This window comes from Grus americana, chromosome 3 (genome assembly GCF_028858705.1).
Source record: "Grus americana isolate bGruAme1 chromosome 3, bGruAme1.mat, whole genome shotgun sequence".
NCBI lineage: Eukaryota > Metazoa > Chordata > Aves > Gruiformes > Gruidae > Grus > Grus americana.
The window spans coordinates 59,543,262-59,559,707 of NC_072854.1; the positions used below are offsets into that span (position 1 = coordinate 59,543,262).

Below are 16,446 nucleotides of genomic sequence, written 5' to 3' on the forward strand. Positions count from 1 at the left end.
AAAGGCAGCACCTGCCATAGATCACTGCTGCTCCTCGGTCAGCACCTCAGCCCTAACCTAACCTAACCTAACTCCGCCTGTGCCTGTTTTGGGGGTGAGTTCTGTGATATTGCTGTCCCTCTTTACTTGGAGGAACTAGGCAGGGAAAGGGAAGGTGACAGCTTGTAAGAAACACAGGGAAATAAAGGTTGACAACACAACTGTACGATCAGTGTTACAGCACTACAGCACCCCAGTTTTTAGGGAGGGTGGGCATATGTTGTGCGCAACACAGATTTGGACATTTTCTGGTCAGACTGGTCCCTTAAAAATCTGCTGCTGCTCCCCAGATCCCATGGGGAGGACAGAGCATTACTCACAGATTGCTAATTTGGCAACTCCACATCAGGGTCACTGGAAAGAGGGGAGGGAGATGGAGACCTCTGAGTCTGAGTCACCCTTTTTTGCCCAGCCCTCACCTTTCATGATAAAAGCCCTGCAGCCACAAACACCTGGGTCGCAAACCTTCACAATGCAGCCCTACTTTGGTTTACATGCTCTTCTTATAGCGGCTGTTACCCTGAGTCCAGCAACTGCTGCAGCATGGAGTGAAAAAGATGCCACCGGAGAAGATGTCTATCCCCCTCTGTGGGACCTTGCCCCTGAAAGCCTGCTGGATTTCCCAGTAAAGGACAACAAAATTGTCATCAATGCTTGGAACTATCAAGAACGACTGGGATTGTATAAGAACTTGCTAAACTCTTCAGCCAAATATTTTACTGCCTTTGGATCCCAAAATTTTGGCAATATTCTCTGGGGATTACCATTGCAGCATGGGTGGCAATTTCATACAGGTATGAGTTATGTTGTTGAGCTGCTGGAACCGCTAAGTGTTTACCAGACCTGCTTTGGGTCATCTTTCCAAGGTTTCTGCCTGGCAAGCCCAGTATAGCCTCAGACAGTGTAAATTTCGACATAGTGACCTAAGCTGTCATTTTGAAACAGAAATCCTGAATGAAGGGAACACCCTTGCCTTGTTGAGCAATAGCTATTAAACTTCTTAATAGGAAAAGGTACTGCTAAACACAGGGCTGATCAGAATCCAGAAGATCTGTGGTTTAGATGGGCAATATTTCAGTTAGCTGAAAATCATTGAAAAGATATTTCCAGTTGCTCCAAGTTACAGTAGGTAGGTTTTAGGTCCTGCACTCTGCGGAGCTTTTTCTTAAATTGTTAACTGATAGGCTTTTTTTGGTTGTTAACGTTATGATTTTTTATTGGTGGTTTGAGTTTCATTTCTAACACAGATACTCAAAAGTCCATCTCTCCCTCTGACAATTTGTTTCCATTTGCCATTTGTGATCAGTTTAGGAGTAGCCTTATTATTTTCTAAATATGTTTTTTACAAAAATTAAAGTTTGTTCTGTTTGTTGGGGTTTTTATTTTGTTTTGTGCTTTTAAACTATGTCCAAATTCTAATGGCTCCTCCCCAAAAGCTGGTTGTTATCTGGGACAGTCATTCTTGTTTGCTCATTGGCCATGCCAGGGAAGCAGACACAGAAAAATGTGTGAAAGGTCCTTTGAGGCTAAGGCTGCGGTATCTTATCAAGGGCTTTATCAGAGAACGTGTTCTCCCACACACTGCTTCACATGCAGCTTGCAGTGAAGCTTTCCATTCAAAGCTGGAGTTGGCTTGCCTTGCTCTATCAACCGGGAGAGGTGGGAAGAAAGGAATAAAAGTCAATGGCGTTTTCAGGAACTTGTGCCTGGTAGTAACCAGGCGTAAGCAAATGCATCTGTCTGCCTCTTGTGTTCTTTATTGGTTGCAATCTGTAGTTTTGTGAGGTGGTGGTTTGGCTGAAGCTGTATATTTGGAAGAAGCAGATGTGCTGCAGCTGGTGGTGAAGAAAGGCTCCCAGCATTTAGTCACACCTAATAGAAAATTAACTGCCAAGTCAAAATGAGGAAAAGAAGGTAGAGTAAGCAAAATCCAAGGAGGCAACTAGCTGGAAAACAGAGAGCAGCAAGAAGAATTTGGTTGGAGTTTAGGGAAGCTTTTTCCTCTTTCTCTTCTTTATGTATAGGAAAAGAAAGAGAAGATGAAGAGGATGGCTGGTGCAGCAGTAGAGTTGACCCAATGTGAGGCAGAGGCAAAGATGACTGGATACAGCTATGCTTCAGTGGTAACCTGCTGGAAATGATCTAGTTATCTAGGGTGGCCTCATCCACAAAGTGAAGATGTGCCTGGTTGCAGTGACACTTCCCAAATAGAGATGAGGGACACAGTGGGTGAGAGGAACATTTGCACCCAGTTGCACAGACAGGTAAAGACCTACTGTCACCTGCCAAAGAGTCACAAGACTGGTCCTTAGGCAAGGAGATATATTTTTGGCATTACATGATCAGAAGGTTGAAAAAACAGTAGAAGGAGAAATATTACTGGAAAGAGTTTAACAGTAAAAAAACATGAGAAGTTGAAGGGTAAGTGGATAAGGGGGAAAGACAGACATAATTTTGGTGTGTACAGTAGTGAGATTAGCAACTGGCTAAACCTAATGCAGATAGCCAGCTCCGCTAGATTAGTGAGGAATGACTGGACTGAAGCATTTGTGTATCAACACAATAAGCTTGGGCAAGCAAAAGCAGGATTTGAATTCATGGTGCAGGACAGCAGATGCTTGGAAATGCTACAAAAACGTTTGCGTTAACAATCCTGTCTGGTCATGAAAGTTCTGTTAAGCTGCTTGAGAAAATGTTTTTATGGATATGGTCCTATATAAACCACAAAGAGCAAGTGAAGCTACTATTTAGTAAGAGTGGTAAAAAGATTTGCAATAATCTACTCATGTACATAAAACAAAATCAGTAATTTGACTAAATTTACAGCAGAGACAATGACATTGAGACAGCATGGCTAATAGGAATGAGATTGTGGAAATAAAAATTGTCACTTGGGAGACGGAGCTAAACTGAGAGTCCTACCTACACAGGCAGAGGAAACTGGATAGTCTCTACCCCCACTAGGGACAACTGACATATAGAAGTACAAATCCAGGAGCAAGACCTTTAAGAAAGATTCAGGTGGTATTGTATGTCTGAAGAGTAGGAAAAGTTGTACCTGTATTTAAGAAGGATGGGATAAGGACACAAAAATATCTATTTCTCTTACATCAGCAGTGGATGAGACATCAGAATAGGTATAGAGGAAGGAATAGTTAAAGACATGGAGCTAAATAGAAAAGGGGATAGAGTGCAGCTTCCATGAATCAGAGGTAGATTGTGTCAGACTAACTGGATATTTTCTTTTATGGTATAATTGATGTTTTACAAAAGTCCAGAAATGCATTTCCTCCCTTTGTATAATCAAAGCATAGCATGAAAGTTTTTAATGACAGTTTACAACGTAAGAACAAAAAGGGGAATTTCAAATCTGGTAAGGGAACACCTAAAGGAGAGTTTAGTGATGAGTGTTGCTAAGGGAAGTTTACAGCTGAATGGAGGATATGCTCAAAGTTCTTCAATTATCATTCTTGAGAACAACTGCATTTAGCTTTTTCATTAACAACCTTGCCACAAAAAATAGCAGAGAAATCTTGCTGATGAGGTTGCACATAGCTGCTAATGGCATACAGCTGGGAGGCACTGTCAATACCGAGACAGACTGAGATAGCTTGGGTAGACCTGAAGACTGAAATAATAATCATGTTAAGCACAGGGAATAGGAGGGAGCAGAGAGGACAAACCTAGAGTGTAGACCTGGATGTAGGGTTAGTGCTTCCAGCTCCAAGTAATTTATACATATATTATAATTATCACCGATACTGCCCGGTACTCTTCATTTACTCAGAACACCTAAGCTAACAGTCTTTGGTAAATCTCACGTGCGATTTTTCTGCAACATTTTATCTTTTTTTTCTTCTTTTCCTTTATCCTTCCCATTCATCCCCTTTGCACACCAGTGAATTACTGCTGCCTATTTCTGATGCCCTGTGTCAAAGTAGAATTTCAGGGGAAAAAATTAAAAATATTTTTTTCATTAAAAAAAAAAATCCTGTTGAATTGCATTCCTCACCACTGCAAGTTCATGCTCTCAGTGTGCTGCTACTGAAAGATACAGGCTTGAGCAGCCAGCATGCCCCAAAGCACAAGCTCTGTCCAGTCAGCTAGAGAGGATAATTAGGATAATCTGTATGCACATGTTCATGATCATCTCTTCTTCTCAAGTAAAAAGTATCAGAAAATTTGGTTTGGTTTTTAAAGAACGTAATGAGGTTTAGTTCTAATCTGACAGAAATGACAATGTTGGCATTCAAGTGACTCGTCAGAGAGTAAGTGCTCTGCAGGGCAGAGTTTGGGAGCTTCTGGAATAGCTCAAGTCATTGGACCTGACCATGGTAATTTCACGTCATACACTTAAAGCAGACTTCCTGACTCACTACATGACTAATTGCCACGTAATGTACACGTACATTATGCTTTCAGGAATGAGGCTGTTTCTCCACATCACGTGCTTAAAGTAAAATGTGCCTTACATAGTCATGAATAATTGTGAAATGTCTTGCATGTTTGCTACAGCATAGATGCTTGAAAACCCTGCTAATCAGATACAGCAACGTTTGCATGCTTAGCTTCACAGTAAGGCCACGTTTGTATGCATCATTAAACTGGAAGGGATTCTGTATCACACAACCCAATTAGGTGAGACAATTACTAGCACATTTAATTTGTGCTATTCTGCTCATTAAGCAGCTCTCCTACACTAGCAGCCCTGTATCTATTGAAAATGATGCATCAGCTATGCATGTGTTTATGTCTGTATGTGCATGTACATTTATATCTCCATAAAAATATCACTGTGATGTCCTACTTTCAGATAGTTCTATAAATTCTCAGAATACGTTTACAGTGAGGAATAAATTGAACTGTAAAACACAATCAAATTACTGTGCACTGCATGAAGTATTGACTGAGAAATTCAACTACTCTAGGAACTGTGGTTTATGAAGCAAAACAACAGTAATTGTTCTGCCTCTCTGAGCAAAATTCTGCATGCTTTACTCCTATATATTTTTTTAATCTCAGTGGGATTTCTTGTGTGAAAAATATTGAGAAGTATTTGGTGTATTATTTCATTTGATTCAGGCAGATTAGCAGATCCTTCCAGTGTGACTTCCTGTGGCTATGAAGATGGAGACCTCCTGTGCATATCCGTGAGAAGCTGGTGGTCCTGTAAGTATATGCTATTATACTGTTCTCCAAAATATGATTAGTGTCCTAGAAGGCAATTTGGAATCTTTCTTCCCCTTAGAGCTCTACATTACAGAGTAATTTCAGTGCTACATAATTCTCCATTGAAAACTTGCAGCCAGACACTTAAGTGTGAGTGAGTAAATGAAAGTTAATTGACTTTGATAATTTATTTGAGGAAGGGAAAAAAATGCAAATTTGCAGCCTTAAAAATGTTTACACTGCCAAAAATGCATATAAAAATGTGTGGGAAATACCATGGCAGGTATCTATATTTGCAGACATTTGTAGAAATTACAGTTTTCAATTACTCCAGAGCAGATTTGTTCAGTTCAGATGGCAGTACTTCAAACTCAAACTTAGCATGAGAATATCAAACAGGAACCTTTGTGGTTCTTGCATCACCCTTGGTAATACAAATCTGACAGGATTTGTCTGCCTTTAGTTGCACCTCCACAACTTCACTGTGGTCAGTAGGCTACAGAAAATGAAATAAAGGGAGACTTTGTGCCAATGATATCAAAATAACTTCATTATCTTCATTACACTGACAACAGTTATCCAGCAGGCTTTCAAGTATTCAGCTAAAACTTAGTTAATACTTTGACCTGGTGTACATGAGCTATGAGGTAATTTCTCTTCACTTTAATATTGGCTTTGGAGTTCTAGTAGGCTGAAATTCTGTTTCAGTTTTTTGTTGTTGTTGGTTGGTTGGTTGGGTTTTTTGGGGGTTTTTTCATTAATTCAATAAGTAGCAACAAACTGAAGATAGTGACCGAGAAAAAGACTTGAATTTCCAATGTCAATGCCACTGACATTTTCAGTGTTTTCCTCAATATCTCTAGAAGTACACATCCAGATAATTCAGTCTTCCCCAAAGTGGAGACATCCAAAATTCCCGGGTACTTCTGATAATTCAGGGCATTCATAAGTTGAACTGGAGTTAAGCAAGTTAATACCTGGTTTCTCTTACCATGAGACACACAAGAATTTCATTTGTAAATGTGTATATCATAGATATAACAGGAGAATGATCGAATTTGGAACCACCTTTGCACTAGGCAGTGCAGAGAAAAGGCAAAGTGACAAACTCTACCGAAGGACCAGCTGTGAGCTAACTCAGCCATACGTGCTGTTAGCATCACTCCTGGTAGATGTGCAGAGCACCTTATCCTCCTGTGGGACATAAGGGTAGGTCTACTATATCCTCTGCCAGGATCACGGGAGAAATAATAGTGTGTAAGACAGCATACTATAACCAGAATTCTACATAGAAAGGGGGAAAAAAACCAAACCAAAAAAACAAAACAAAAACCCCAACAAAACCAAACCAGTTGTATCCACTTCTAGGTAAGAGGTTTGCAGAAGAAGAAATTAAGGGATCTGGAATGCCTCAAGCAACTCAAGGGTACCCATTATTGTTGCACAGGGCAGTGCAATCAATAACACTTTTAGCATCCGTAGAAAATGCACCGATACTACAATGCTCTCCATCTCAAGTGCAAGAACATGTGTGCAGCCTATTTTCCTCTGGCATTTTTACAGCCAATGTCTATATGGAAATAAACTCCTCAAGTGACAATATATAGATAGATTTCAACAGAGTTGGTCTTACAAGACAATATTTTTTGAGCCCATGAAAAAACATAAGCAATCATCAAATTTTCTCATTTGATTAATCAAAAATATTTAATTTGCTTACACAAACCAAGTAATATATCCCAACCAATCCAGATAGAATCCCCCAAATGATGGTTTTTGTTTCCATTTTTCAAAAGTTGAATGAACACATTAATTTTAAAAAATCATTTCCCTTTTTATTGGTTCTGAGACAAAGTCAATATTTTTAGACTCTCAATTTTTTTCTAAATTGGAACTCTGACTTTTTTAGAAAGTTTATCTTCTATTTTTAAAGAAATGGAACTGACATATAGGGTGGGGGAAGAAAGACAAGATGAACTATAGATTACAATCATTACTTATATCTAAAGGTAATAAAATGATGGATTTTTTTTTTTAAGGGGGTAAAAGGCCTTGTAAGTCCTCCAGTTTAAATGTTCTTTCTCTTCCTAGGGAAGGGAAAGCCTCACATTCTTTTTCCTCCAGCACATTTTCCCTCCATCACTTCTGTCCCTCACTCTCTGAGCTTCCCTGCTGCCCTGTCACAAGTCCCCTTTCCACCAGACCTGCTGGCAGGCTGCAGCCAGGGGCTCTGTCCCTTCCCTGCCACACCAGTGCTTTGTTGTAGAGGCCCTTTGAACAAAGCTTCTGGCTGCGAGCCAGCAATTAAATGTATATATCTTCAAGTGATCAAAGACGTAAGCATAGAGTAAATTTAAAATGTAAATTTAGAGTAAAACTCTATCCTTGCCAGAGCCAGGACAAAAGCTCACTGTGATACTCACTCCAACGACTAAGTTCAGTTTTCCATCTCTGCGGGTGACCAGCACCAGGTGCTCCGTGGTGGGAAGGTGTCCCATGCAGAGTGGCGAGTAAGAAGGGTCATTGCATAGCCCTGTGCGAGCAGGGGACCTTCCTGGAACAGAAACCACCACCTTTACTTTCTCAGTGTTTGCATTCTTGCTCTTCACTCACATCTATGCACTGCACATTTGCTTGATACCAATTTTGTTGCCTCCAGAAAATGTATAAACTCAGCCTTGATTTACCCTATTGCAGCAGGAACGTGCAAAAAGTCTTTCAGACTGCACAGAAACGTCTGTTATTGTTCAGAGGATGTGAATGGTTTTGGCTGGCCTCAGGGCAGCCCTCTCTGGCATGTGTACTCCTATGAAGCCAGGAATGAGCTTAAACCAGAAACTCACATTTAATACGCCCCAAGGTGTACGAGACACTCCCTGCTTAAGAAGTTCAGTCCTTTTTGCCTAGAACAATATCCAGTATAGTCCTTTGCTGCATTGTTTTCTGCCCTCTGAGTCCCCCAAGCAGGTATCAATATGTAATATATACAAGCCCATTTAAAAGAATGTAAGTATTTTCTGATGTGAAATCCAGGTTTCAACACTTCTCATGAAAACAGTGAACAAGAAACAAGACCCAGCTTAGCAATGACTCCCGGTGCGACACTGTCTTCTTGCCACTTGGGACTTTTCCTTTGCTTTTTGAAGAGCACTGATTTTTAAACTGTCCTCTTTATGGTGTCCTTTTAAACTTTATTTCTACAAAGAGGACACAAATAAGAGGAGAAATGAAAATCCTCCTTTCAAATAAGGAATAATCAAATAGCCTTATGGGCACTCTCACTGGAGATGGGGTCTAGCACAGGCAAGAACTGAAGCTGAGCTTCCCACACGCTGGGTCTGACTGTCCTAACTTATGGATCAGACCAAAGGAAGCCATCATCCTAAAATAAATCTAAACAAACAAACTGGGGTCATTTCCAAGAAGTTTTGCGTGAGAGAAATAATTTTTAAAAGCAAAATTATTATTTTCCAGTAAAATATCACTACTATTTGCCTTCTCCTTTCTTATATGCCCAGGATGCATAGAAGAGGGGGGGTTTTAATGAAAACTATATTCATGGAGTACCCCTTAGTCTTTCTGTACTTAGTTTGCAACTAATATTTGAGAGACTTTTGATGTCCTGCCCATGACAACCTATAAAGATCTAATATTTTTCAGTTGTTTGTCCTTTCCTGCAAAGTATAGCACACTGCCAGCTCATGCAAGGCTGTCAAAGGACAATATATAAATGAATATTACAAATCATATCTAAATCAATACAGATATCATCATGAGTGCGTTTCAGTACATATGCCCCACTGCCAAACACAGTTATGTCAGTAACAATTTGAAACGGTTGCGCTGGGTATGGGAGGGTGTTCATTTTTCTACGGGGGAATTTTTCATTTGCTTGTGGTTAACACCTCCTCCTTTTTAATTATTGTTACAGGTATGAATTACTACCTGGCTGTCATACCCTTTCTGGGGGCAGTGGAGGCTGGCCTCTTTGGGCAGCTGCAGTACGAGATAGAAATATTGCCGCCAGAAGAGAGAAGGGATGATTTCTGTTATGGTGTTGCCGACTGCTGGTCTCGCATTCCCAAGGTCATGGATAAGTGGAAGGCTTATTTTGAAGTAAATAATTTTACAATTTTTTTCATATTTTGTAGGAAATGATACCAGAATACTACTTTTTAAAACTATTATTATTGTTTGTAAGATTCAGAGAGCTTGGTTTGCTTTCGATAACGGCTTGCTATAAAAGTAACAAGCAGAAAAAATGAAAAGCATGACATAAAGTGAGTCAGAGATGAGAAGGCCAGAATTTTTACACGTTATAGATTTTTGCTTTCCTTTAAGATAATTCTGTGTTTTGGAGTCTGTCCCAAGAAACCGTTTCATTAACAGTTATATTTATATTCTTCCTATACTGCTTATGTTAGCAATGCAAAATAAGCATGCGAGATAGAACATTACCCTTGAGAAGTGGCCTTGCATTTGTTTTATAGGGTTCATTTATTCCTTTGAACTTTTAAAAAACTGAAAATGCTGAAATTTCATTCAGAAGGACACTTATTTATGCAAGGAGATGTTCTCTTTCCTTCTCATTCAGCTGCTCCCTAATCCCGTAGAGGACAATATTTCTTACTTCATAGATTCAATAACGATTTTTATAGATAGACTTCTGTATTCAACTTTATGGTTGATAGTCAAATAATTGATAATGATCAGAAAATTTAAATCATAAGTCCCTCTTGGCAACTGTGAGCGAAGGTAGAGGTTTTAGGAGCAAGACTGGATTGGTATTCTTAAGATTATTTTTCTGAAGCAGTATGTTTCAGAAGTTATTGTAAAAGATCTACTCCTCAAATAGCCATAATGATAACCATTAAGGATCATTTTCTTATTTTCTGAAGATCTTCAGAAAGTTGTGGCCGAAAGTATAAGCAGGTTTGCAAGGAATCCAATATTTCTGCACAGAAGCTTCCATGGCACTCAGATACTGAATTACTGTGACAGAATATCTAAATTACATGGATAAAACCCTCATGCTGTTGAAGTCAAAGAACGGCAATTCCCATTAACTTCAGTGGGGATATATGTTCACTTTATAAATCTATATTAATCATTCTTCTCCCTATGTCAGACATTATAGTTACTTACGAAGCAGCACATTCTAACTACTCAGAAGCAATTTCCCTTAGCTCATGAACTTACTCTTTTGTGAGGTATGTGTGTAAGTCTGAAAAATTCATTAGGTTTAAACCTCCCCTTTTTCCCTCCCTGTTGCTGCAGTATCTGTTGTCTACGGAACTCAAAGCCACGAGCCCTGTGACCTTCTCCTCCTTCAATCTGGATGAGGCCCTCCGTCTCATGTGGAGGGCGCACGTCGCCTCCATTGCTTACGCACTGCCCAAGTTCCAGGACAGGTACGGGGATGACAGAGGTGGCCAAGGGAGATCTTCCCACCTGCATGACTTTGGAAGGATAGTATCCCAACAAAGCCCGCACAAGCTTTCTTTAGGCATCAACTCTTTAGGCTCTGCTCTTCCTTCCGCTCTCTCAGAGCATGGGATGACCAATGAGAGATGGCCACCCAGGCTGTGATGGGCTTAAAATGAGATGCTGATGCCTCTCTGGGAGCCCGGGCCTGAGTCAGGAGCTGTGTCTAGTCTGGGCAGAGGCAGTGATGCCAGGAGAAATTACATGCAAAGTGCTGAAGGAGGCTTTAAGTCACTGTGGCACTGAGACGGTCAGGATTTTATATTGAACAAAACATCTTTGGGATAAATGATAGAATAATGTGTTCTACAGTGGATTTCAATTATCTAGTACATTTTTATTTTAATTTCTTTCAGCTTAAAATACCTCTCTGCTCCAGAAGCAAATTTTGGTGAAGACTGGGCTAATGCTGTAGATTTCATTGCAGCCACACACTTCTCTACAGATTTACAGACCACAAACAACTTCCAGACTTACCTGCCCCAGAGGATGCTCGTTGAATGGGATGTCCCCCCGTCCATTAGTGACTTCAGTCCACAACAGAATAGAGTCCTGCTTTCAATGAGACTTCTTCACAAAGCAAATCAATTCACCGGTATGAGCCCGACCTACAAATGTCTGTAATCCATACATATATTTAATATCTTGTTCTCTGTTTCTACACATTTCCCCACATGAACACATTGATCACCAATCTGATAGCCTTCTATGATGGCATGACTGGCTGGGTGGATGAGGGGAGAGCGGTGGATGTTGTCTACCTCAACTTCAGCAAGGCTTTTGGCACTGTCTCCCATAACATCCTCATAGGCAAGCTTAGGAAGCGTGGGTTGGATGAGTGGACAGTGAGGTGGGCTGAGAACTTGCTGAACGGCAGGGCTCAGAAGGTTGTGATGAGCAGCGCAGAGTCTAGTTGGAGGCCTGTAGCTAGCAGTGTGCCCCAGGGGTCAGTGCTGGGTCCAGTCTTGTTCGACATATTCATCAATGACCTGGATGAGGGGACAAAGCGTACCCTCACCAAGTTTGATGATGATACAAAACTGGGAGGAGTGGCTGACACACCAGAAGACTGCACTGCCAGTCAGCGAGACCTGGACAGACTACAGAATTGGGCAGAGAGGAACCTAATGAAATTCAACAAGGGCAAGTGTAGGGAGGAATAACCCCAAGCACCAGGACAGGTTAGGGGTTGACCTGCTGGGAGGTGGCTCTGTGGAGAAGGACCTGGGAGTCCTGTGGACAACAAGTTAACCATGATCCAGCAGTGTGCCCTCGTGGCCAAGAAGGCCAATGGTATCCTGGGGTGCATTAAGAAGAGTGTGGCCAGCAGGTTGAGAGAGGTTATCCTCCCCCTCTACTCTGCCCCGGTGAGGCCACATCTGGAGTTCTGTGTCCAGTTCTGGGCTCCCCAGTTCAAGGAAGACAGGGAACTGCTGGAGAGAGCCCAGCGGAGGGCTACGAGGATGATGAGGGGACTGGATCATCTCTCTAATGAGAGACCTGGGTCTGTTTAGCCTGGAGAAGAGAAGACTGAGAGGAGATCTCATCAATGCTTATAAATATCTAAAGGGCGGGTGTCAAGAGGATGGGGCAGACTCTTTTCAGTGGTCCCCAGCAACAGGACAAGGGGCAACAGGCACAAACTGGAACACAGGAAGTTCCACCTGAACATGAGGAAAAAGTTCTTTACTGTGAGGGTGACCAAGCACTGGAACAGGCTGCCCAGAGAGGTTGTGGAGTCTCCTGCTCTGGAGATATTCAAAACCCGCCTGGACGTGATCCTGTGCAACCTGCTCTGGGTGACCCTGCTCTAGCAGGGGGGTTGGACTAGATGACCTCCAGAGGTCTCTTCCAACCCCTACCATTCTGTGATTCTGTGATTTTTGATATACAATAGTATGACCACTTCCCAGAGACTAACTATAAAATGGTATAGCTAAAAATACAGCCATAAGTAAACAACACACCAGAGAGCACATGCAGCAATGGGATACTGATGATACGTGGTGAGGATTTCACATGACACAAGAGCATCATTTGTTGGAGCAGATGATCTTACTTTTTTCCTCCAGGTTTCACAGGAATTTTAAAAGCACAGACACTTGTTTGTGTTTCACCACAAACATTTACAGTTAAATTTGAAACCATTAAAGCTGTAAATTAAGTAATTAGATTAGTTGAGGTCATTACAAAAAAAAAAAAAAGGGAAGATGGTCGTGAACAACAGTTTGTGTGTCCACAAATGTTCTGGGTTTGGGGTGGGATTTTTTATTGCTTGTTTGTTTTTATTTTGCTTTGTCTCAGTCTTTGGTTTAACAGAGAATATCATCTGACCAGCAAAACTGTATCCTTAAACACTGCTGGCTTCCTCATGTTCACTAAAATAAGTTGCGCATCACCATCCAGCGGTGAGACACAGAATTACACTCTTCTGAGGTTTCAGTTCATTTGTAGGTATTGCTGGGTTGGGTATTTTTGTTTGTCCTTTGTGAAGGAAAGTTATTCTGAATCTTTAAGTGAAAATACAATATAAAAATACACTGAAAAAACTAATATCCAGAGCTACAGCATTTGTTTTGTGATCTTCTTCTGCGTATTCATTTCAGTGAAAATTCTCTCGCTAGCTGTATTTATAGCTGAAAAAGGCTGTTTAATGAAGCTATTCAGTGTTACGAAAGAGCATCCTCACATCGCAGAGTGCTTCCTTCACACCTTCCACATAGCACAAGGGGTGCCTCATAGTCTGAATAAGGTTCTTAACAGCTCCGTCCTATGCCTGGGAGTCTATGACACAGTTCGGGGTTGCTTGACCTACCTGCAGGAGGTGGGGGGGGCAGGGCACAGCAAGGACAAGCGTGATCAGCAGGGCAGCAAGAAGGGAGCAGAGCAGATGAGGGCAGCACTGGAGGGACAGAGGAAAAGAGGCATGGATGCTGAACATGGTAGAGGGAAGCAGAGAGGCATGAAGAAGTTTCATGCAGGTGCAGTCATAATGATGTCTGTAGCTAAAATCCCTGGCACTGCAGGTGGGAGATTTCCCTGACTCTGCTTTCAAGGGATGGGCTTTGCACTCAGCTGAGAGTTAAATGCCAGCTATCTCAACCTGGGGACAGCTTTGCAGATCAGAAAAGGAGCTTTAAATTAAATTTGACTTGGGTCTGGATCCAGGGCCTCAGCAGGGACCTGAAACGCTAGTTCCTATTGATACGAAACTCAAATGACAAAATGTGACATACTGTTTCTGCAGAGTCGGATTCCCCAAACTTTTAAATACATCCTGTGAGATGTGGAATCCTCTTCCGGTGCTGCAGACAGAGGGTCTCAGTACCTCTTAGGACAGGACTCTGTCCAATACAGTGTCATGTTTTATTTCTTGATTCAGAGTTTAATTACACTTTATTTTCCACTAGCTTCCTCCCTGCCAGCCCAGCCGGGACCTGTTTTGAGAGAGTGCTGTGCTCCCTCTAAAGTTTCTTGACTCATGGGCAGTCAGAAGCTTTACATTTTATGCCCTGCCCCTCACCGATATCCAAAGGCACAAGAGTAGATGCTTTGTTATTTGAGACCTTTCCTGCTGTCCTCACCTTTTCTGTGGTCCTCCTGCATTCCTCCTGGGCAAGAGGACTGTTTGCTGCCTTCTCTTAAATCCTCATTTCCCTTGTATAATACTGCACAAATTCAATTCTTCACTGTTGCCAGTTTTATGCACAAGCATGTTTTGCAGGAGAATGAACTCCTCTTCATTTTCCAGTAGACTTTTTTTTACCCTCAGATTTCATCTGTGGACACTTTATCAACCATAAAGATCAGCACTGAGAGGAGTGCGGAGCGGGCAATGACTATCCGGCAAACTGGTGCTAATGTCAGACTGGTCAGGCACGCTTCCTGGGAGCCATTGCTCATTGCCTGGATGAAAGTATTGGGATCATTTGCTTCTTTAGCTTGAGGACTTAGCTGGCAGAAGTGCAAATTCTTGGTTGATTTAGAGTAAAACCAAAGATGTGCGTGATTACAACTACCCAGCCACTGCTTCATAAGCCATGAAGCTATGTGCAATTGCAGAACTTCAACATGTGTCTTCGATCATTTTGACTTGCAACACTGGTGACAAGGGAGTAAGCCCAGTTGTCTATCAATACAAAGGATCCTGAGCTGAATGAATGGTCTGTGTCTCCTTACACAGTTGTAGGCAATTATTACCCCATCGGCACGCTCCGGCTTTGTCTACATTTCACTGTCCACAAGAGAGTGGTGGGAGTTTGTTGCCAGACATGTGCTTCATCCCTTGTGTGCCATGAGCTGCATGTGCTCCATGTTAATTTGACAATGTCATGTTGTGTTTCTTTCCAAGGAGGATTGCTGCTGAAGCTCTGGCAAAAGGCTATGTCTACTGAAGCAGGAAGAAAAATGGGACGAGAACTGATTGAAGACTTGGCTTCGAGCTAGAAGTTTGACCCAGTGGGGATATATAATGATTTGAAAGGAGCAGATTTGACAGCGCCCAGTTTCTTGAGAAAAAGCAGTTCCAACATTGATTGATTTAATCTTTTAGCAGATATGTGTCTGGTAACCTGGCCTTGGTAATTTCTTACAGCAGGATTTCCTGAGTAGCCATGTGTGCATCTCTCATATTGAATCAATATTTTTCTCCTTAATTTTCCTAATTAGCTCATTTGCTTAACTCATTTCCTTATAAATAAAATGCCTCACAGAAAAATCTTACTTTATTACTTTTTTGGACTTTACAAATAATGTATCATTATTGGAGACAAAATTAAATAAAGGCAAATTATACTGTTTCAGACTGTTTTTTTTCCCTGTATACAGGGATCCCACCAGATATGTAATTACTCAGGTCCTTGATGGTCTAACAGATGATCATTCAAAACTTTTCTTTGAAGTTCTGATCCAAAGCCAATGCCTTGAGTGTTTCCCACCAAAGTTGTTTTTTTGCAGACCAGCTGCAAATGTGAAGCTTTCAGGCTTTTCAGATTAAAAACTTGAGTACAGATGGATCCCCTCGGCATGCTGCTTTGCAGTAAGTGCATGCCTCGTGTGGTACTGTGGAGCCAGTCCCGAGAAGTCCTGAAGCAAATGAGCTCATTCTGTGGCAGCTCTTACATGTCTGACAGAGACTTCTGGTATTTGATTTATTTCACTTACCTCAAGAAAACATTGATCTATCCATCGATTTATGCAATTACATAGTCTGTGTAGCCACAGGTTGCTTTTCCATTCCCACATCTAACCCTTCTTGTTGCAGCATGTCATACGTTAGATTTGATTACTGAGGAAGAGGTGCGTTCGCACTGTGCATCCTCCCAGCGCCTGGCACACTCAGACCCAGACGCTGATCCTGGTCTTCTGGGTTGTCCTGGTTTCAGCTGAGATAGAGTTAATCTTCTTTTTAGTAGCTGGTACAGTGCTGTGTTTTGGAGTTAATATGAGAATAACGTTGATAACACACTGATGTTTTAGTTGTTGCTATGTAGTCGTAGTGTCTACACCAAGTCAGGGACTTTTCAGCTTCCCACGCCCTGCCAGGTGCACAAGGAGCTGGGAGAGCACAGCCAGGACAGCTGGCCCAGCCTGGCCAGAGGGATATTCCCCACCACATAATGTCATGCTCCAGATAGAACTGGGGAAGCTAGCTGGGAGGAGGGATTGCTGCTTGGAAACAGACTGGGCATCGAGTTGTTTGTTTTTTTTCTTCTGCATGTGGTGAACAATTGCATTTGTGCATCATTTGTTGTT

The 16,446-nt window shown here is 41.7% G+C and overlaps 1 protein-coding gene across 1 annotated transcript; it reads left to right on the forward strand.

Annotated features, from left to right (window-relative positions):
* Positions 1-483: 483 nt before the first annotated feature.
* Positions 484-15,491, forward strand: C3H6orf58 (chromosome 3 C6orf58 homolog). The gene is made up of 6 exons (XM_054821061.1): positions 484-833; positions 5,122-5,208; positions 9,140-9,324; positions 10,486-10,619; positions 11,049-11,287; positions 15,044-15,491. Exons 1-6 carry the CDS (start codon positions 512-514, stop codon positions 15,136-15,138), a joined length of 1,062 nt encoding a protein of 353 aa, XP_054677036.1. The 5' UTR covers positions 484-511; the 3' UTR covers positions 15,139-15,491.
* Positions 15,492-16,446: the final 955 nt, after the last annotated feature.